This window comes from Coregonus clupeaformis, chromosome 18, assembly GCF_020615455.1.
Source record: "Coregonus clupeaformis isolate EN_2021a chromosome 18, ASM2061545v1, whole genome shotgun sequence".
NCBI classification, from domain to species: domain Eukaryota; kingdom Metazoa; phylum Chordata; class Actinopteri; order Salmoniformes; family Salmonidae; genus Coregonus; species Coregonus clupeaformis.
This window is the reverse complement of record NC_059209.1, coordinates 25,476,426-25,498,334: the sequence shown is the minus strand read 5'-3', so window position 1 is coordinate 25,498,334 and position 21,909 is coordinate 25,476,426. Positions and strand designations below refer to the sequence as shown.

The 21,909-nt window shown below is 43.3% G+C and overlaps 1 protein-coding gene across 1 annotated transcript in view; it reads left to right on the top strand.

Annotated features, from left to right (window-relative positions):
* Nucleotides 1–21,909, top strand: part of LOC121530630 (polypeptide N-acetylgalactosaminyltransferase 9) — a 116,930-nt gene that overhangs the window by 24,448 nt on the left and 70,573 nt on the right. The window contains exons 4-6 of the mRNA XM_041835740.2: nt 3,560–3,726; nt 7,512–7,686; nt 19,416–19,613. Coding sequence (XP_041691674.1) covers nt 3,560–3,726; nt 7,512–7,686; nt 19,416–19,613 — 540 coding nt within the window. The remainder of the gene's footprint in view (nt 1–3,559; nt 3,727–7,511; nt 7,687–19,415; nt 19,614–21,909) is intronic.

Sequence of the window (21,909 nt, the reverse complement as noted above, 5' to 3'; positions counted from 1 at the left end):
CGCACAATTGGTCTAGGGTAGGGGAGGGAATGGCCGGCAGGGGATGTAGCTCAGTTCGTAGAGCATGGCGTTTGCAACGCCAGGGTTGTGGGTTCGATTCCCACGGGGGGTAAAAAATAAATAAAAAATAAAAATACGTTTAAAAAAAATAGTAATGTATGCACTAACTGTAAGTCGCTCTGGATAAGAGCGTCTGCTAAATGACTAAAATGTAAATGTAAACTTCTGACTTCAACTGTATGTGTCTTCTGTTTCCCTCTACAATGCCCACAAGCTTAATTAGAACAGAGTGGACAAGACCAGGCACTAAATCAGACTGGGGGAATAAGAACATCATCAATGATGATGTTCTTTTCTACAAAGAAAATCATACAAAATTATTGCCTGATCTTCTGAACTTCCCAATAACTTTCTGATGGATTTCAGTCACTTCAAACCATAGTTACTTCAGATTGAAATACTGTCAAAACTACTGTCAGACTGATTTGTAATAGACAGTTTTAGCCCCAATGAAAAAAGTTAGCATTGGCCTTTCATTACATCACTTTTTTACATGGTGGGGTCACACATTTTTTAATATCAAAATGGGGTCTCGGGCCAAAAATGTTTGGGATCCCCTGGTTTATAGTATGACCTATTTAGACAACAGCTTCAGATTCTCATTTAACTGTATAATATAATGCAATGTATCAGATCATTTAACTGTATAATTTACCATGTATAAACACCCTGACAGTCTCTCCTCTCCATATCATTGTCAATTTCACTCCTGTCATTTCCCATTGCTGTGGGGTGAGAAACAGTTAATGCAGGTCACACACACACACACACACACACACACACACACACACACAGGACTCTGGTGCATTGAGACGTCATTGGTAGCGCTGACTGAATGCACAATCCCCGCAAGCTTCAATCGGTAGAGAGGACAGGACGCAGCCATGCTGACTTCCATCTGGTGCACACACACACACACACGAACTCACACACATACACACATTCCCTCCCGGACAACCCCGCTGTCACTAGGCCCACAACGCTGACTCAATGCGAACGCCGCTTTTACGTGTCACTACACCTGAACTCATGCTTTTCAACGTCAGCATTTCAAATGCCAGAATGCACAGAGCCAGGATGCCCAGTTATCTCACCTATTAAGCCAACCTGGTCTCAGGGCAATTTGTAGGATTTTATACATACATTTGATCCCTCCATGTTGTATGATATATTACATTACATTAGTTTACATTATGAATGGAATAGCGGGCGTACAATATCAAACTAATTAGAGGACGTATAGTATCATACTTCTTACCTGGTCGTGCAATAGCATACGAATTGGATGATGTTACTTATTACAAGTATTGGCATATATATTATATTATACGTCTTTCTCTGAGACCAGTCTGCTTATTGCATTGGAACAACAAAGGAGAATTACGGTGTCACGATCGTCGAAAGGATTGGACCAATGCGCAGCGTGGAATGCGAACATACTTATTATTTATATTTCACCACACGAACAAAAACAACAAAACGATACGTGAAGTCCTTGGGTACATACACAAACCAACACGGAACAAGATACCACCCCACACAAATGCCAAACGACTACCTAAGTATGGTTCCCAATCAGAGACAACAAGCAACAGCTTATTCACGTTGCCTCTGATTGAGAACCACCCCGGCCAACATAGAAACACATAACATAGACTCTACACACCCTGGCTCAACATAACAGAGTCCCCAGAGCCAGGGCGTGACATACAGGGAGAATTTACGTTGGTGGTTAGGAGAACTAACGACAAAGGTTGACGTAGCAGGTTAGGTGAAAGGTTAGAATAAGGGTTAGGGGTAGGGTTAGCTAAAATATCCCCCGACGCGACTCGAACACACAACCTTTGGATTGCTAGGGAGTCGTGGTATATGCACACCCATCCTCCCCGACCAACCTCCCTGCTTTTGTTTCTGTCTAAAGTAACTAGACCATTAGTACATATTAAATGTCTTGGAGGTGCAGGAAAATACGCCTAGTATGCTTCGTATGGCTCTGAGGCCAGGCTGGATGAGCATAGAGGTGGTGTGTAGACTGCAGAGTGCATGTTATTAAAGGAATATTTTTGTTTGTGCACTCTGCTCTCATCTACTCAGAGCAAGAGAGTGAACATGAAGGAGCCCATTAGAGAGAAAATATTAAATAATATAACTCCAAGTCAATTTAAGTTTGAATCAATTTGTTGTGATACGGTTTTACCAACACCGCCTCATAAACATTTAATTTCAACTAAACTTGAGACAATTTCTAAAATGTAAACATCTCATTATAACTAGTACCTCATTATCACCAGATTACGCCAGAAAAATTGAAGATGAAAAAACACAGCACTGTTGAGAACAACAAGCAAGGGAAGCGTAAAGAGATTTGCAGTTGAAAAATAATTAGGATGCTGGTGGGGGATGGTTTACAAGATGATCATGTGTACCGGTGGTTGCCATAGGAATCAGTTTCAGTGTGACCAGCTTTACCTCTAGATGCCTGGAAAGTCTTATGCTACTGTGAAACCCCTAGGGAAATGCAATGGAAGGAGTCCAACTGGCTATGATAATGAACAACATCTAAAGAGAACAATAATTGAAATGCTACTGTCTGGTGCCTGTTTGTGTGCTTGTGTACAGCAGCAACCACGACTGTGGTCGTGTGCTATTCATTTCATTAACTGGGTCATTTAAAATGGCAACATGAAATGGGATTCCAATCACTAAAATCACTGCTCCACAGTTCCAGTTACTATGACGTTGGTGTGAGGCCTAATCAGTGGCAGCAGTTGAGCGCCTGGTCTAGAGAGAGAGAAGAGAGAGCAGTTGAGCGCCTGGTCTAGAGAGAGAGAAGAGAGAGCAGTTGAGCGCCTGGTCTAGAGAGAGAGAAGAGAGAGCAGTTGAGCGCCTGGTCTAGAGAGAGAGAAGAGAGAGCAGTTGAGCGCCTGGTCTAGAGAGAGAGAAGAGAGAGCAGTTGAGCGCCTGGTCTAGAGAGAGAGAGAGAGAGCAGTTGAGAGCCTGGTCTAGAGAGATAGAGAGAGAGCAGTTGAGCACCTGGTCGAGAGAGAGAAAGAGAGAGAGAGAGAGAGAGAGAGAGAGAGACCCCCCCGTGTTGGTGTCATTCCCAGCCCTGTTCTTCACACCTCATCTGCCTCGCAGGACGGGGCTGCATCTTCCATTTACAGCCAGGCTGCTGCTTTCCCTTGCCACAAAACTCACATGAATGGGTGTGTTCCTATTTCCCCTACTTTGTTTTGTTAGAATATGGTTTGGGACCGTGTTACGGTTTTAGGGGACATCAATATAAAACACTATTCATTCACTGAGCATACAGTACATACACAACTCTTCATACATTTTGCATTTCAACATCTTCTGCGTCATACAATTAATGTTTAGAACATCCAAACAAAACTTGCTTTATTCAAATTAAAGAGGGCAGCTCACTTTGACCGTTTCACTCTCCAAATCCTGAATTGTGTTCTATAATTCTAAAACTGTCTGATTTCTTTCATTACAGATGCAAGCAGTTGACCTACCAAGAGGACCTCCCTCAGATCTCAGTGGTGTTCATCTTTGTGAACGAGGCCTTGTCGGTCATCTTGCGGTCCGTCCACAGCGTGGTCAACCACACCCCTGCACACCTTCTCAAGGAGATCATCCTGGTGGACGACAACAGTGACAGTGGTAAGACTTCTAGTCTAGATGCTTCTTTAGTATAACCATCTAACTGTTCATTCCTTGTGGCTGTACTCAATCAATCAATCAATCAATAGAATTTATAAAGTCCTTTTTACATCGCATTTGTCACAGTGCTGCTACTGTCTCCCGACCTAGATCCTAAAGAGCAAGCAAAACCAGAAGCTTCTACTAGATTGTTTCCAACATCTCATTAGAAGAACCACAATCCTTGTGTTACTGCATTTTGTTATGGCGCATTGCTCCACAAACATTACTTCTCCATTTCATTTTTGTCTCTTTAAAAGTGGAGGGTGGTGTCACAAACAAAGAATTGCATCTGTTTGTGTGTGGGAAAAGTGCCAGAGGTGTCAATTCCCTTATAAAACAAATAAACAGTCTTGATCTAATTAGTCAAGTTTCTTAACAAGAAAGAAATGTCTAACTTAAGTGGGATTCTCTCTCTCTCTGTCTGCATGTCTATCTATCTGTGTGTGTATGTGTGTTCACCCTCAGGGTTGTGCTCTTGAACACTGTTAGTGAATTTAAAAATAACCAGAAAAAATCTCCACTGTGATTTGGGCTGCATGAGGTTTTGGTTGCTTCCACACACCTGCACGCCCAATGGCAGGCGGCCCCGCACAGCCCCGACTCCCAGAAGCCTGCCTGTTTCAGAGGACAGGGACAGTGAACTAGATTTCAACGGACACTTGGCCCTCCATCACTTGGCATGGATCTGGGCGTAGTCCCAGCATCCCTCAGGCTGGCGCAGAGAGGAGGTGCATAAATAACATCCTGAAAGAGGACCAAGTAAGAGTCAACATTGGCACATGCCCACTGTCCCCGTAGAGGCAATAGGCAACCATTTAAACCAAACGAGGTAGGCACAAATGGCAGCCGCTGCGGCAAAATACCAACCCACCTACTCCCCCCTATCTGTCTACCCCATTGTTTAATGGTTGTGATTGGTGATGGTAATGTGTGCAGATGTAGAAGCTGTTCTCTCCAGTGACATTAGACTATTAACATGCAGGCTTGGCTACTTGAAGCACAGCTCAGAGGCAAAATGAGTCACACACAAGGAACATGCTTTTCTTGTCTCTCTGACACATCCTTTAGCTGGGACATGTATTGGTTGCTGAGAGGTTTCTTTTCAGGGTTGCTCCTTAGCCATAGCTGGGCGGGCGGGGGAGCTAAATTCATGTTCTACTTGATGAGGATTTTATCTAGGTGTGTATACCATACAGTAGCAGTCCCAAACATTCATTCATTGTTCCAGCTCACATATTATCAGATGTAAACGGTTTAATGAGCCTGTTGGAATCCAAATCTAAAGAAAAGAAAGGGGGTTACCTAGTCAGTTGCATAACTGAATGCATTCAACCGAAATGTGTCTTCCGCATTTAACCCAACCCCTCTGAATCAGAGAGGTGCGGAGGGCTGCCTTAATCCACATCATCGGTGCCTGGGGAGCAGTTAATGTTGGTGGTTAACTGCCTTGCTCAAGTGCAGAACAGCAGATGTTTCCACCTTGCCAGCTCGGGGATTCAAACCAGCAACCTTTCAGTTACTGGCCCAACATTCTTAACCGCTACGCTACCTGGCTAACACTAGGCTGTCTACCAAATACTGCAAGTAAATGGATAACTAAATGGTACATATAATTAAAATATAATCTGTTGATCTGAAGTGACAGCTCATAACATGACAAGAGAGGCTGAATCCAAATACAAGTGTATTGCAGTTGATCATCAAGAGTCATTAAATAAAAATATGACCTCTCTCTCTCTCTGTGGGAAATTATGTTATGTAATATATGACTGCCAATCAGCCTTAATCAACATGGCTACACACAGGCCGCCAATCTCTGTTGACCACACAAGGAGCATTAGGCAGTAGACACAGTCTAGACGTCATACATCAAACTAAACCACTTGATATATGCAGATGAAAAATGTGTAAGCCCTTAGACTGATCAAATCAAACCAATGCATTTTCTCACTACCTTACCTCATCTATCAGAGACAGCAGTAGGCCTCCCGCAATCTTACAATTTCCACCGTGAAATCCTATGGCTACATGTACGGTGCAATATCTGTTCATTTCATATTTCAAATTAATATTCATATTAATTTCAAATTCATATTTTTATTTTCTGTTTTGCACTGTCAATCCCTTAAAACCTACTATTCCTTGGTCCAAAATTATCCAGTGCTGCCGATGCATTCCAACTTTCTATTTGTTTGCTGAGCACCAGAGGGGATCCTTTAACATTTCTCCCCCAGGAGAACAGCCATGCAATTATTGCACTCTGTTGGGTTTCATCATTTTTTAGCTGCATCTGTGTGGCCACGGTTTGCACATAGGTCACAAACCATTCTAGTAAACATAAACATAAATGCCTCCACACACTCACATAAGCCAACAGGCAGGCACAGAGACACAGAGACATGCACCATACTCTCACGGTTAGTGCTATGCTATCTGGAATCCTTGGGATGTCCCTACCCTAAACCCTAACCCTAACCTTAACCCCTACCATTACCCTAACCATAACCCTTACCTAACCCTAACCCTAACACTATTCTTAACCTTTACCTTAACCCTTTTAAATGTCAACTTCAATGGGGTGACATCAGAGTTGGGACATCCCAAGGATCCCAAATAGACAACATGACCTGACCCGTAAAAACTCCCAGAGAGAGCCTGGAGTTAAACTAGGGTGTAGACGTCAGGTCAATGCGGCCTATCACTATGGCCCAGAGTGTTTCCTGGTCAGATCCCATTGGTTGTCTGAAGTGTCGTATTGTAGTCAAAGGTTGCTTAATGTTTAATGCCTCAAAACTTCTAGGCATACCAGCTTTACTCAGTCTGACAAGAATAACTGAAAACACTTTCAATGACAGCACCTCCTCTATCCGACTGAGACATACAGATTAGCCCTGGTGTTCTTTCAGAGGTTGATTTATGTGCTGAGCAGGCGTCAGCTCCAGGCGTCAGCTCCAGGCGTCAGCTCCAGGCGTCAGCTCCAGGCGTCAGCTCCAGGCGTCAGCTCCAGGCGTCAGCTCCGTTATGAAGCTGTGCACGTCAATTGCCCTTATTATTCTTTCTCTCCTTCCCATAGAAAGTTGAGCACTCAGCAACCTGAGGGGAGAACCTCAAACACTCATCAATCCTCCACAAACATTACATGGGCTCAGTCAGTCAGTCAGTCTGCCATTTGTGGAACTGCTTGTTTACCTCACAGACTTTATTTCCAGGGATGACAGTGACACAGAAAGAAAGCTAGGCTCATCCCTTGCAGTAGGGGAAGAGGGAGAGAAAATTTTTACAGTACAGAAAGAATAAGGTAATCTGTGTTGTGCTGGATCGATCTACTTTTACTTATTCTATGTAACTCATGATGCTGAGCTCTGTTGTGTGTTGTTCTTCGGGCAATTCATAACCCCATTCTTTTCAGAATAACAAATGTTTTGTTGTATACCAGATTCGAACAACACTTTCTGCAAGCTATTTATTCATTTGCAGTGAATCAAATCAAATCAAATCAAATGTTATTGGCCACATGCGCTGAATACAACAGGTGTAGACATTACAGTGAAATGCTTACTTACAGCCCTTAACCAACAATGCATTTAGTTTTTACAAAAAAGTGCAGAAGTAAAATAAAATAACAGTAGGAAGGCTATATATACAGGGGGGTACCGGTGCAGAGTCAATGTGCGGGGGCACCGGCTAGTTGTCAGTGTTTCTATTATCCAAAATAACTGATTCTCTTTCTCTTGTCTTTCCAGTGGAGCTGAAGTTCAATCTGGACCAGTATGTGAACAAGCGTTACCCAGGCCTGGTGAAGATTGTCCGCAACAGTAAGAGGGAGGGCCTGATCCGAGCCAGGATACACGGCTGGAATGCTGCAACCGCCCCAGTCGTAGGCTTCTTTGATGCCCATGTAGAGTTCAACACTGCCTGGTAAGAACTGTGCTTCATCTTCATACAGTATCTCTTCATTGTCCTTTTTACTCTTGGGGTTCATGTTAGAGTGCAAGGGTTGTAGTCCTACATAATCGTAGATTAAATATGCAGGTCGCTCCTCAAGCATTTTGATTAAGTGTCAGCTAAACAGTGCTTATGCTAGGAGGAATTCTTACTGAGGCAGCACATTCAGGGAATATGACCTCCATTTTGAATGAGTTAGAACAGTTAATAAGCTTTTCCTAAGGTTCAACCTCATCACTTATGAACTGTGACTAATGGCCAATAGAAAAGACACTGCTTGAGTTTCAATTATGTTACCTGTACTGTACTGTACTGTAAGTCGCTCACATAAGCCTAAACCATGTTTTTACGGTGTTGGGACAATGAAATAAGAGATAACAGATGAAATATTGTTTTTGCCACATTGTTTCACCCTCCTCAGGCCTTAGGCTTTAGTCTTATAAGCATGATGGAAATTACTTATGGGGGTCTCAACCCAATGTCTGGCTGGCACCTATGCTTACCACCAAACAAGTCACTCAAGCGCCTTGTAATTGGCACCTAATTTGAGCCTGTCATCCTGTCAGGCTTTTCAAGACGTAGTGTCTGTGGTGTGTTCCTGGGGAAGCTAGGGGAAGCTGGGGGAGGGCTGGAACCGAAGGTTTGGGTAATACATTGTTTGTCTACCTCCCTGGCTGTAGCTCAGGCACTTCACCTAACAAGATACCACAGCTGCTTCATAACTAAAACATCAACCAGAAAGGGAAGAGAAGACGACAAATATTTGCAGAATATATTTACTTATCGCTTCAATAAAATAGAGGTTAAATATCTTGTTCAAGAGTATTGAATTATATCATGTGTTATGAATAAAGCTTAGAGTTTCCCTGTAACAGGAAAATCTAGGGCCTAGATTTACCAAGTCAGGTCACGTCCTGGTCCCCTCCTCCCTACTTATGAATAAACAACTGTGTGATTCCTACATAGATTTTACTATAATAAATCAACACACAGCATCAAAGCTGAAAAAGACATACACAAATATGAACACAGATAGTATCATACAAAATCAAACCAAATCACATATTGCCACAGACAGTCCATCTACTGTGATCTGATCCGCTAATCATTCATCAATGTCAACCTTTTGAACTCTGGGCAGAGGAGGATCTCATGTACCTTGATCCTCGCCCAGGAGGGCTTTTAGTGAGAACTTAATGGACACTCCAAACCCACAGGGTGTCTCTGCCAGCCAGCCAGCTACATGGGGGAGTTGGTTGGTTGGTTTCATCAGGAGTTGGAGTGGGTGATGATAATTGATACCCTGGTGGTTCCCTCATCTGTTTCCCCATCTGCTCCTGTTAAAAAATGTATGTGCTTTTCCACCTCCTCACCACCCTTTCACTTCCACGGGTCCACCCTCATTGTTTCTGATGTTCGCTCCTGTTTTACATGCAGGGATCTGTCAGAATTTCCTTTGAGTTAGCTCACTTGCTGCCTTCATGACTCACGCACACTCACACACACACACACACTCACTCACTCACACACACACTCTACGTTTAAAACATTTCTCTAGTGTGGCTTTTGTTCGGTACGGCAGCCGTGCATTTGCTTTACGTGAGTCTATATTTCCACTTGGATACCACTGATTCTCTGGAAGAAGCTGCGGTATGTTAAAAAAAACATAGAGATACTGTACATGAGATGAAAAGCATCAGGCATTCTAGGAAATAGGTTTTGTTCAATTTTTTCCCCACTTCAACTGTGAGTGGGCTTATATGTTTGCACAGAGCTGAGTATAATAGATTATATTTCAGTGGGAATATGGGGGAAAAAACATGACAAATTTGTTGAATGTATGTGGTGTATTGTGCTGCTAGCCCGCAACATTAGATGTGTCCATTCATTACAGTCACAAACCCCTCTATTCATCATCATATGAATATGCACTATGGCACATACTTCAGTGATAAGTGAGATGGATTGTTCCCCTGCCTTTTTGTCATGAGGCACAGTGAATGACCTTGTAAAAACTACTAGTGCATGCCCTGGCATCCAGTTTGCTGAGCCAAGTGAACGTGCTGGCATTCTGAAGCCAAGAAGCGGTCTAGTTGATATTGTTTACCCTTAGTATACAATTCATTATACACATTTTTTGAATTATAGGATAGTTAGATATAATTGCATCATACTTGGTTTATTTAAGTGTGAGTAGTTCTCATGTGAATAGTTTTCACAAATGGAATGGATGGAACATATTTACTTTCAGTTTTACAGGATGTTATATCATTGCATTATTTTGTGTCATCGAAATATGTGCACAATCAATTTCCTCCCTCTGAAGCCATTCCAGTACAACTGAACATCCAAGGCTGAGAAACAGGGTCATCCATTCCGAGGCGAACAGTCTAATCCCGCTAAGCTCCGTTTTTCTGTTCAGTAAATACAATTAATGTGGTGGAAATACGGCAGGGTTGTAATGAGCATCCACGCCTCTTGAACTCTGAACTCACAGGGAGAGCCTCAGATAAATGTATATTTATTTGTTTTTTTAATTCTGCACCGTCTCCGATTATTAATGATGAATGATTAGTCCATGCGAACGTTATGTGAGTGTGTGTGCCTGCTGAGTGTGTGGGGGAGATAAGAGGTTGTGGGTGTTGGATGTTGGCTGCATGGCTGTAATGAAATGCACGGCTCACAATCCCACGCTTTAAAGCTGTGATGCTGCTGCACCTTGTCATCCCACCGTTTCCCAGGATTCAGATTGAGGTCAGGGAATGGAAAATAGGACAAATAAAAGAGAAAAGAGCAATGTGACTGTTCCAACCTCTTCCAAGGACCTCTCAACTGGTTTGGATTATGTGCTTTGCATACATTGCATTCGTTGTTCAGAAGTGTTTTACATATTTAAACAGGATTCAATTAGGTGCTTATCTTAGACAAATTTGTGAACTAAACACTTGTTTTCCAAACAAAGGAAAAGGGATAGATGGCAACACACAGACCTTATTTCCATGTAGTTATGTGCGAAACAATTAAAAAGTAATCTGACATATTTCTCAAAGCTTGGAAATGAATCACTTTTAATCAGTGGCATAGGCAGAAATCCGTTGATGGCCCAGCCAGCAGAAATGTAGGTGGGCCAAAATGTAGGCACTGAAATCATCATTAAATTATCATAAAAGCATTACCTACCCTATACCCTACTGTAATCGATCGCATACAACAAACCATCTAACATGTGCTTTTGCATTACAGATCAAATAGTCTTGTAGGCCTATGTAAATCCATGACTCACATATACCTACATATAATAAACCAGAGGCCTATAGCTTAATGAATAGACTTTGAGACTAGAACATAAAGCCCTAACATAACAGTAATAATTACAATAGGCTTGGCAATCTCTCAGATCACTGGCTCAGAGACCAGGAGATAGTAGGCTAGGCAAGGTGGCCACAAATGTAACCATTTAATCACTAGCATGGAGGCCAATCAAAGTAGATCAGGTTTGGATTAGGTTACACGCTGCATATTAAACAACATCAAAGGAAAGGTAAATTATAACAGTATTCTAATACACATAATAATATTCCAAAGCCTATATAGACTAGAACAGTGGTCACTAACCTTTTCTTAGTCGAGATCACTTTCTGATTCAAAATGCAAGCCGAGTGCAATTCTCTACTGGGCGTGGGAGATCAAGTGCACCTACAATGTCAGTTGTTGTAGCCTACTATTTGCGAGGCACATCCGAGCATAATTTGAAATAACTTGTTTTTTTATTTCACTGCACTGAGGGTCAGTCGGAATGAGGGAGAGAGTGCGATTTCTAAAAGTGTTGAATAAAAACAGTGTTGTAGTGCTAAAACAAATAAAACTCACTCATAAAAACAGCACCCCTTTGCTGTACTCTTTGACAATCTCTCTCTAGGCATGGTTTTTAAATCTTACAGTAGCCTGCTCTACAGTCAGCATCAACTTTGCTGTGGGCTCATGGAAGCTGCTGTAGACACGGTGATCTAAGCTATCCGATTGGCCAGCGGTATGACTACAGGTGCACCTAATTTAGCTCTCTGGGCCTGCCTGGTAGGCAGAGGTTGTATCTTCAGACAAATACAATTGTTTAAAATGGGAACACTTCACCTGCCCGGCATGCAGGACAGCTGAATCAAGTGGACCTATCACATTATTGGCGAATAGGTTACAAAACATATATATAAAAATAATCTTAGCCACCCTGATTGGCTGGGCCTGGATTCAAACTGCCAGTTCCGGTGCCCTGCCAGGCCCTGCTGTGGGCTCCAGCTTTTAATGGATATAATGAACTCAGTCTGCTTGCTGTGCTGTGCAGGTCTATTACTACAAGTATTATTTTTAATTAAACAGTACTGAGTTTTAGAAACCTGTGGCCTTCAAAACAAAATCTGAGCTAAAGTGAAACATGCCTTTCCTTTCCCCTAGCTCTGACTGACTGGTCTTGGTTCAGTGTTTATCCATCTTGAAAAGAGAATGATGGTGTAAATGCTTACACAGTGAGTGCTTCACAGACCACACACCAGGCAGGCATCCAAAAATACAGAATAGACAGAGATTTATGCTGCTAATACTACAGTGCTATCAAATCAGCCTTAACCCCCAAGCCTATACTGTATACCTACCAGGTCAACTGAAAGCGTACAAAGTAATATCAAGAATCTATCAAGATATTGCCAAAACCTTATTCACTGTAACTTTAAATTCAGTGTGAATTACCTTCTCTACCTTTCATCTGGAGCAGTCATTTTTACAGGAGTAGTATTGCCCAATATGAATATTTTTGCTACAGATTCAATCATTATTTATCCAAAGAAACAACCCTGAAGACAATTGTGTGACTGGATAGTCTAAGAGCTGTGCACAGTGTGCAGTCTTAATGTGCTAGAGCAGGGATGGGCAACTGGCAGCCCTTTTGTATTTTTTTAAGAACTCAGTCGGGGTCTCAACTTACTGTTGAGAGTTAGAATAATAGAATACACAAGGTGCAATTTCGAAATGTGGTTATGCATCAGCAGTCACTCAATTAGCACATCAGCTAAACAATTTTAGATTGGTAAGTTAGTCTAGCGGCCAGCTATCTAAACTTGCAGAAAGCATGGTCGAATTACCGACCGGGGTGGGGCCCATTGATCATCAGTTATCATATTAAAAACTGCAAACATTTACCTCGATCCTATGGCAAAATGAATAGAATTGCATGAAATTAGTTATAAAATTGCTAAATCTTCTCTCCACCCCATGACAAAATTTGTAGAATTGCAGCAAATTAAAACAGCAACATTTTCGCTACACCCCATGGCAAAAAGTGCAGAATTGCAGGAAATTAACTTTAAAATGTAAAATTGTTCTCTTCGCTGTCACAAGGGGGGCCGCTAAAACATGACATACTCCCGAGTGGCGCAGACCACTGCGGAACTAGAGATCCTGGTTCGAATCCAGGCTCTGTCGTAGCCAGCCACGACCGGGAGACCCATGGGGCGGTGCACAATTGGCCCAGGGTAGGGGAGGGAATGGCCGGCAGGGATGTAGCTCAGTTGGTAGAGCATGGTGTTTGCAACGCCAGGGTTGTGGGTTCGTTTCCCACGGGGGGCCAGTATGAAAAATATAAATAATGTATGCACTCACTAACTGTAAGTCGCTCTGGATAAGAGAGTCTGCTAAATGACTAAAATGTAAATGACTGGAGGCGATGACGTCTGAGATGCCCACTTGCATGCAGGCACTCTCACATGCACGCACACACACTCTCTCTTTCTCTCACACAAACACGAATGCACACACACAGCGCTAATGTTCTCATAAATGGAAGCTACAGTATGTCACAATGAAATCCCCTTGACTTTCTGCACAGACAACTCACATGTTCTGGTGCATTTAGCCTGCAAACAAATTAAACTGATCCTATTTTAGGCACTCAGCGCCTGCAGTTCTGTGGCTACATGGTTGCAAATGAAGCTAGAGCTAGATCCCATTATCTGATAAATCCGTGCTTGAGAAACCTTTCACACAGGAATTCCATTAATCTGGAAAAATGTAGTTGTAATCTCACACAACCTGCATTCTGGGCTCTGTACAGAGGACAAAGGTAGGACAGATAGGGAGAGGAGCCATCCTCAGAAGGTGGCATGTAGACTCAAGTACACACAGATAGAGATCGGGCAGATTTTTATCCTGCCATATGACGCTCCATGACCCCAGGCATGTGTGACTTTGCTTAGGTTGGGAAAATCAGTGTTGATCGTAATATTAGACAATCTTTTAATTGGTTTTGAATGGGTTAAAAACACACGCAGGGCTGTTTATTTTGTAGCACGTAGACATCATTCAATAAATCAAATAATAGTAGTTGTCACGCCCTGGCTCTGGGGACTCTTATACAGTGGGGAGAACAAGTATTTGATACACTGCCGATTTTGCAGGTTTTCCTACTTACAAAGCATGTAGAGGTCTGTAATTTTTATCATAGGTACACTTCAACTGTGAGAGACGGAATCTAAAACAAAAATCCAGAAAATCACATTGTATGATTTTTAAGTAATTCATTTGCATTTTATTGCATGACATAAGTATTTGATACATCAGAAAAGCTAAACTTAATATTTGGTACAGAAACCTTTGTTTGCAATTACAGAGATCATACGTTTCCTGTAGTTCTTGACCAAGTTTGCACACACTGCAGCAGGGATTTTGGCCCACTCCTCCATACAGACCTTCTCCAGATCCTTCAGGTTTCGGGGCTGTCGCTGGGCAATACGGACTTTCAGCTCCCTCCAAAGATTTTCTATTGGGTTCAGGTCTGGAGAATGGCTAGGCCACTCCAGGACCTTGAGATGCTTCTTACGGAGCCACTCCTTAGTTGCCCTGGCTGTGTGTTTCGGGACGTTGTCATGCTGGAAGACCCAGCCATGACCCATCTTCAATGCTCTTACTGAGGGAAGGAGGTTGTTGGCCAAGATCTCGCGATACATGGCCCCATCCATCCTCCCCTCAATACGGTGCAGTCGTCCTGTCCCCTTTGTAGAAAAGCATCTCCAAAGAATGATGTTTCCACCTCCATGCTTCATGGTTAGGATGGTGTTCTTGGGGTTGTACTCATCCTTCTTCTTCCTCCAAACACAGCGAGTAGAGTTTAGACCAAAAAGCTCTATTTTTGTCTCATCAGATCACATGACCTTCTCCCATTCCTCCTCTGGATCATCCAGATGGTCATTGGCAAACTTCAGACGGGCCTGGACATGCGCTGGCTTGAGCAGGGGGACCTTGCGTGCGCTGCAGGATTTTAATCCATGACGGCGTAGTGTGTTACTAATGGTTTTCTTTGAGACTGTGGTCCCAGCTCTCTTCAGGTCATTGACCAGGTCCTGCTGTGTAGTTCTGGGCTGATCCCTCACCTTCCTCATGATCATTGATGCCCCACGAGGTGAGATGTTGCATGGAGCCCCAGACCGAGGGTGATTGACTGTCATCTTGAACTTCTTCCATTTTCTAATATTTGCGCCAACAGTGGTTGCCTTCTCACCAAGCTGCTTGCCTATTGTCCTGTAGCCCATCCCAGCCTTGTGCAGGTCTACAATTTTATCCCTAATGTCCTTACACAGCTCTCTGGTCTTGGCCATTGTGGAGAGGTTGGAGTCCGTTTGATTGAGTGTGTGGACAGGTGTCTTTTATACAGGTAACGAGTTCAAACAGGTGCAGTTAATACAGGTAATAAGTGGAGAACAGGAGGGCTTCTTAAAGAAAAATTAACAGGTCTGTGAGAGACGGAATTCTTACTGGTTGGTAGGTGATCAAATACTTATGTCATGCAATAAAATATAAATTAATTACTTAAAAATCATACAATGTGATTTTCTGAATTTTTGTTTTAGATTCCGTCTCTCACAGTTGAAGTGTACCTATGATACAAATTACAGACCTCTACATGCTTTGTAAGTAGGAAAACCTGCAAAATTGGCAGTGTATCAAATACTTGTTCTCCCCACTGTATGTTGAGCCAGGGTGTGTAGGGTCTATGTTTTGTGTTCTATGTTCACGATCTAGTTTAAGTGTTTCTATGTTGGCCGGGGTGGTTCTCAATCAGAGGCAACGAGAATCAGCTGTTGCTTGTTGTCTCTGATTGGGAACCATACTTAGGCAGCCTTTTGTGCACTTGTGTTTTGTGGGATCTTGTTCCGTGTAGGTTTGTGTATGTTACCGAGGACTTCACGTATCGTTTTGTTGTTTTTGTTCGTGTGGTGAATTAAAATAAAAGTATGTACTCATATCACGCTGCGCCTTGGTCCGCTCCTTTTGACGATCGTGACAGAAGATCTCACCAAAACGGGACCAAGCAGCGTTTCCAGGAGCAAACGCCGGGTAAGGAGCTGGAGAGGTTGGCGATGGCCCAGGTGGGCCAATGGTGGTCCTGGGAGGATATGTTCGCGGGCAAAGGGCCATGGGCTAAAGTTAAAGCCCTGGCGAGAGAGGAGGTACGGCGCCAACAGTGTCGTCGTCGGACAGGCGAGAGGCAACCCCAATAAAAACATTTGGGGGGGCACACGGCATGGACGACGGGGCTGCTGGAGGCAGATACAGAGCGATTTTGTGGACGAGGAGAGAAGGCCACCAGGTTACGGGGGCCATTGGTCAGTAGAGGGAAGTAGAGTGTAGAGGCACGGCGAGAGGTACTGAGGTGTGTTACCAGTCCGGTCCGGCCCGTTCCTGATCCCCACACAAGGCCAGTGGTGTGTGTTCCCAGTACGGTCCGGCCTGTTCCTGTCCCTCGCAACAAGCCTGTGATGCGCGTCGCCAGCCCGGCCCGGCCTGTTCCTGTCCCTCGCACCAAGCCTGTGATGCACGTCGCCAGCCCGGCCCGGCCCGGCCTGTTCCTGCCCCTCGCACCAAGCCTGTGATGCGCTTCGTCAGCCCGGTCCGGCCCGTTCCTGCTCCCCGCACCAAGCCAATGGTGCGCGTCGTCAGCCTGGCCCGGCCTGTTCCTGCTCCCCGCACCAAGCCAGTGGTGCGCTTCGTCAGCCCGGTCCGGCCCATTCCTGCTCCCCGCACCAAGCCTGTGGTGCGCGTCGTCAGTCCGGCACAGCCCGTGCCTGTTTCACCGGTGCCTGGTCAGGTACCGGTCAGCTGCTCCACACCGGAGCCTAAGCAATCCGCTCCACCGATGTCCAGTCCAGCTCCAGCCAGCGGGGCCAGACCAGACCAGGGGCGCTACGGGGGGGTTGTTAGAGGGTGGTGGTCACGCCCGGAGCCGGATCCGCCTCCGAGGCGGAATGCCCACCCGGCCCCTCCCCTGTTGGGTTTATGTTGGCGCGGTCTCAGTCCGCGCCTTTGGGGGGGGTACTGTCACGCCCTGGCTCTGGGGACTCTTATATGTTGAGCCAGGGTGTGTAGGGTCTATGTTTTGTGTTCTATGTTCACGATCTAGTTTAAGTGTTTCTATGTTGGCCCGGGGTGGTTCTCAATCAGAGGCAACGAGAATCAGCTGTTGCTTGTTGTCTCTGATTGGGAACTATACTTAGGCAGCCTTTTGTGCACTTGTGTTTTGTGGGATCTTGTTCCGTGTAGGTTTGTGTATGTTACCGAGGACTTCACGTATCGTTTTGTTGTTTTTGTTCGTGTGGTGAATTAAAATAAAAGTATGTACTCATATCACGCTGCGCCTTGGTCCGCTCCTTTTGACTATCGTGACAGTAGTAAACAACGCATACAATAATCCGTTTTTCCAAAACGTCTGTACGTTTTTTGAAAAAGGCTTGAAACCAGACAAGGTAGCGATAAAATGAGAGAAGCTCTAGAATAACAACTAATGGCGAGACCTATTACCACAATGTATTCACAATATTACATGAGCCATCGCTGAGGGAAAAAACACTATTTGAATATGAAGCCAGATTGAATCTGGACTGTGAATAACCCTCACAGTGATGGTGCATATGAAAAGATAGGAAGAGCAAAGGGGGGAAATGACGACCCTCATCAGTCAAACCTGATCCCTCATTGTTTCTACGCCTTGTCTTCTCTCTCATCAACACTGGGACCCCTGAGGTACCTAGTGAGGTAGCTAGTGTTGAGCATGCTGCTAGCTAGCTCTGGGGTGCTACTGTACCCTCTGAAGGACAAGGGAAGATGAATGGCTGATGGAGTGTACTGGAGAAGAGGGGGGTTCTGGGTCCTCAAGTTTAGAGAATGCATACAGGATCCAGCAACATCTCAGCATGTGATACTGTATTCATCCTTGCCTATCCATGTTAGGCACATGGCAATGCGAAGCTTACAGAAGGTTGTTGATGGAATTAAAACATAGCCTACTCATTCTAAGGATAATTAAATCTATATTTAATAGTATTTGCTGGCTGAGAAATGACATATCAATGTCAATAGATAGCTCAGAAATAACTGGGGGATTAGGGCTATCCAAAAATCCTAGCGTTGAATGAAGCTTAATGCAGTCATCTTCAATTAATTTCAAAGTGTTCAGTGACAATATAAAGTAGCATTACAATATTCTTTATCACCCTTCAATTATTACGTTTTCATCATTCAAGTTTGACTGTTTTCCTCATTCAAGTTTGACTTCAAAGCACATATGGTAAATCATGTTTGTCAGACAACTTGGTTCATCAACACCTTTCTTTACCTGGATACAAACCAACTTTCCAACAGCAGATGGTGAACTCAACTCCTCTCCCATGCAGACTTTTATCATTGCCATTATGCCTTAAAGTAAGTAGAGGCCCAGGTCTCTCATGTGCCAATATTTCTCAATGAGATGGGAAGCTTTTTACAATCACTCCACTGTTATTAAATGATTGCTTTTACCAAGTAGTGCCTCTGTCAGTCATTTTTACTGGCAAACCCACTTATAGCTCCATTTGGATCCATTCCCCTGCACGCTTTCCACTACCTTGATGTGATGAAGAATAATTCTGCTTTTGGAAGATAAATGGGCTTGGTTTTAAAGAAATGGAGAGAACGGGGAGGAAGCGAGAGAGAAGGGGATAGAGAGTTTAAGAAAAGGTGGTGAGAGAGATAGAGGATGAGAATGGAGAGAGTTAAGTTTAAGAGTTACCTTAATTATAATTGCAGCCTCCTGTCAGATTGAGAATCATGCTTCTAGGTTGGATATTTGCTTTAAAACTGTACTGAAGCAGACCTTCCAACTTTAGACAGATGATCAAAATATAGCCAGGGCTGACAGTATGGCGAAAGAATTGACAGCGACCCTCGATTATTCCCTTACCATCTACCTAACGGTATCAGCATGCATGCCTTAGGCCAAAGGAGTAGGAAAGAAAGGAAACAAACAGATCAACTCTGTAGCCAGCCACTTCAATGACCAGGGGACACCAGCACAGAGGCTGCTGCTCACTGCTTGATATACTCTGACACAGAATGTGCCAAACAAACACCCTAGAGCACGAGCCACTGTTGAAGACTTTGGCAGGCTTTTGGAGAAAGGATTTTATCGAGGATCACTGGCAACCCTGTACATGAGAAATAGTAGCTAAAGATCTCAAGGGAGCCAATACTGCTGGGCATATGTATTCAATTTATTTCCTTACTGTACCCACCTAAAGGGATGTTGATGGATTTTTTGTTTGATGGTTGTGCTTGAGAAAACTATTCTATGACAGTGTCACAGCACAGTAGCTCATCCCTGATGTCTGTCTCTTCTCTTATCTAAGGGCGGAGCCTATCCTGACCAGGGTAAAGGAGGACCACACCCGGATCATCCTCCCGGCCATTGACAACATCAAGTTCAACACGTTTGAGGTGCAGCAGTACGCCAACGCGGCCCACGGCTACAACTGGGGCCTGTGGTGCATGTACATCATCCCTCCTCAGGAGTGGCTGGACAAGGGCGATGAGACGGCTCCCATCAGGTAACACCCCTCACCATAGCTGAGCACCCCCTCCATTATAGATGAGGATCTTTGATGAAATATGGATAGCTAGGTCCCGGATATGACTTAAACAGTTTTAGAGCCATCAACTATATGGCTCTATAGGTCTTCGGTACAAGTGTACAGGCCAAACAACCAAAAGTGAACCTCTCTATTGAAAAAAGTATCTAATTAAAATGATAAATATCTTAATATTGATGCGGGCGGTGCACAAGAGGAAGCCTTGATATTGGGTCATTAATGGTTTTGCATACGGTGGGTGAGCGTTGTACATTACTCTAGTTTACACTGTTTATTGTGTTGGTGCTGCATTGTATGGAAGCAATGTCGTCACTGTAATCATAGATTATTACCATAAAGATTCACCTAGGGGCCTCAGGTAAATCATGTTTGATGTATTTTTATACAATGGGTGGTTTGGAATTCCCATTGCAAGACCCTATCCTGTCCATGATATACTTAAAGTGGAACTGACAGCATTTTAGCAACATGAAATCTTATTCAAATCTGTTCATATATACCCCCAGAAAGAATATTACACTTTTTTTTAAAAACATTTTCTGACAAGCGAGCACTTAGATATGGTCATTTTCACGTTTTCATAAATTTGCCAGTGCGTTTGGACAATTAATAGACACTGCAGTAAATAAAACCGAATAAAAATATAAAACTGTTACCAGCATATTAAAATAACAATGATTTACATATTTTCATTAAAACGTTATTTTGATAAGTCAATTCATACAATTTCATTCTTCCACCAGAAGATATCCACCTAATTTTCGAACACTTTTAAAACACGGAAGCCAAACGCGGAAACTATGGATACAACTTCCTCCATGTTCGGACATTATCATAATTCATATGCAAGCCACTACAAATCCCAGCATTAGAATGTTCATGTAAACAGAAACATCCTGACAAAATACAACATATTACTGCTCTTATGTGCCTGGACCTTGTAAACTAAACTGCCGAAAAAAAACCTATAACTGATTCAAATGGTTGCCCAATCAGGCAGGCTAGATGCAGTTATTTCTAAATGAATACCGGGATGCATTCAAAATGCCAGGCATTTGAGTGGTTATTCAAATGTCATAATTTAGTAGTGATGCGCTGGTTATATCCGCTGGGCGGATGGGTTTAGGGTCATTAAATATTGTGTAGGTGGCGGGCAGGTTGAATAAAGAGAAACAATACCTTAAAAAATCCATAAATGTGCCATTATTGTGCAATTTATATAGGCTACATTGAGGTTTTTCTTTAATTATCTTAGGCTATCTGGTATTACTGCATAAGCTTAAACTTTAGGGCTTAACCATACACACGCCAAATAGCCTACACAGCCAATCGTTTGATACGTTTTGTGCGAATGAAATGAACATTGCCAAATGCATAATTAAAAAAAAAATATTGCGCCTCTGGAATAACGGACATTCTGGGGTAATACATACCTAACCAACGTTCTCTAGTAATACTAGTCCCGTGCAAATAGGGCTATAGACTTAATAATAACTCCTGCAGAATTAAGCATTTCTTGCAGTCAAATTATACACCAAATGTAGGCAAAATTTCGACTTGGGAACAGGAGTGGAGAAATATGATTTCCTTCTTTCTGCATCTTGAGAGAATGTAATGCTCAGTTAGATACCATCTGTAGAGGTGCTGTCTTCATCATAAAAGCATCATAAAAGCTGATAGTATTTCAACCACATAAAATATGCATTTTCTATATTTGCGGTTTAGGGTTGTGTGCGGGCCTCAGATTTTCACTGTATCACATAGGCGGTTGTGGATGGGTTTTTAGCAATTGCGGGCGGGTGCAGGTAAACAAACAGCTGACCCCCGCGCCACTATTACATTGGCTATTCACTGCAGTTTACAGCCTAGACTAGAGTTTTGTACTCACTTGAAAACAATAATAACATTCTTCTTTACACTGTGTTGTTGTAGCCTGGGTAGGATACATTTCTTGTCCCTAAAAAACTGAAACATTAACTTTTCCAGCTGCATACCTGGGGACTGGGAGGGAGCGCACTCAGCGCAGCCTTCGAGAGCGCACATAGTGTAGCTACCTATGATTTCCTTATCTGATAAACTTGTTTTCTTTCTGAATAGATTCACTGCAGTATTAAGCCTATCATTGAGCTAATATGCATACGCTTTTACTTAGGCTATAGGTTACATCTCAAGCCTGTCTCTGTTCTGTTGCATAATTAAGCACCTGCGTCTCAACTGCCACGGCTATTCCTTTTATATCTTGTGGAGTCCCAGG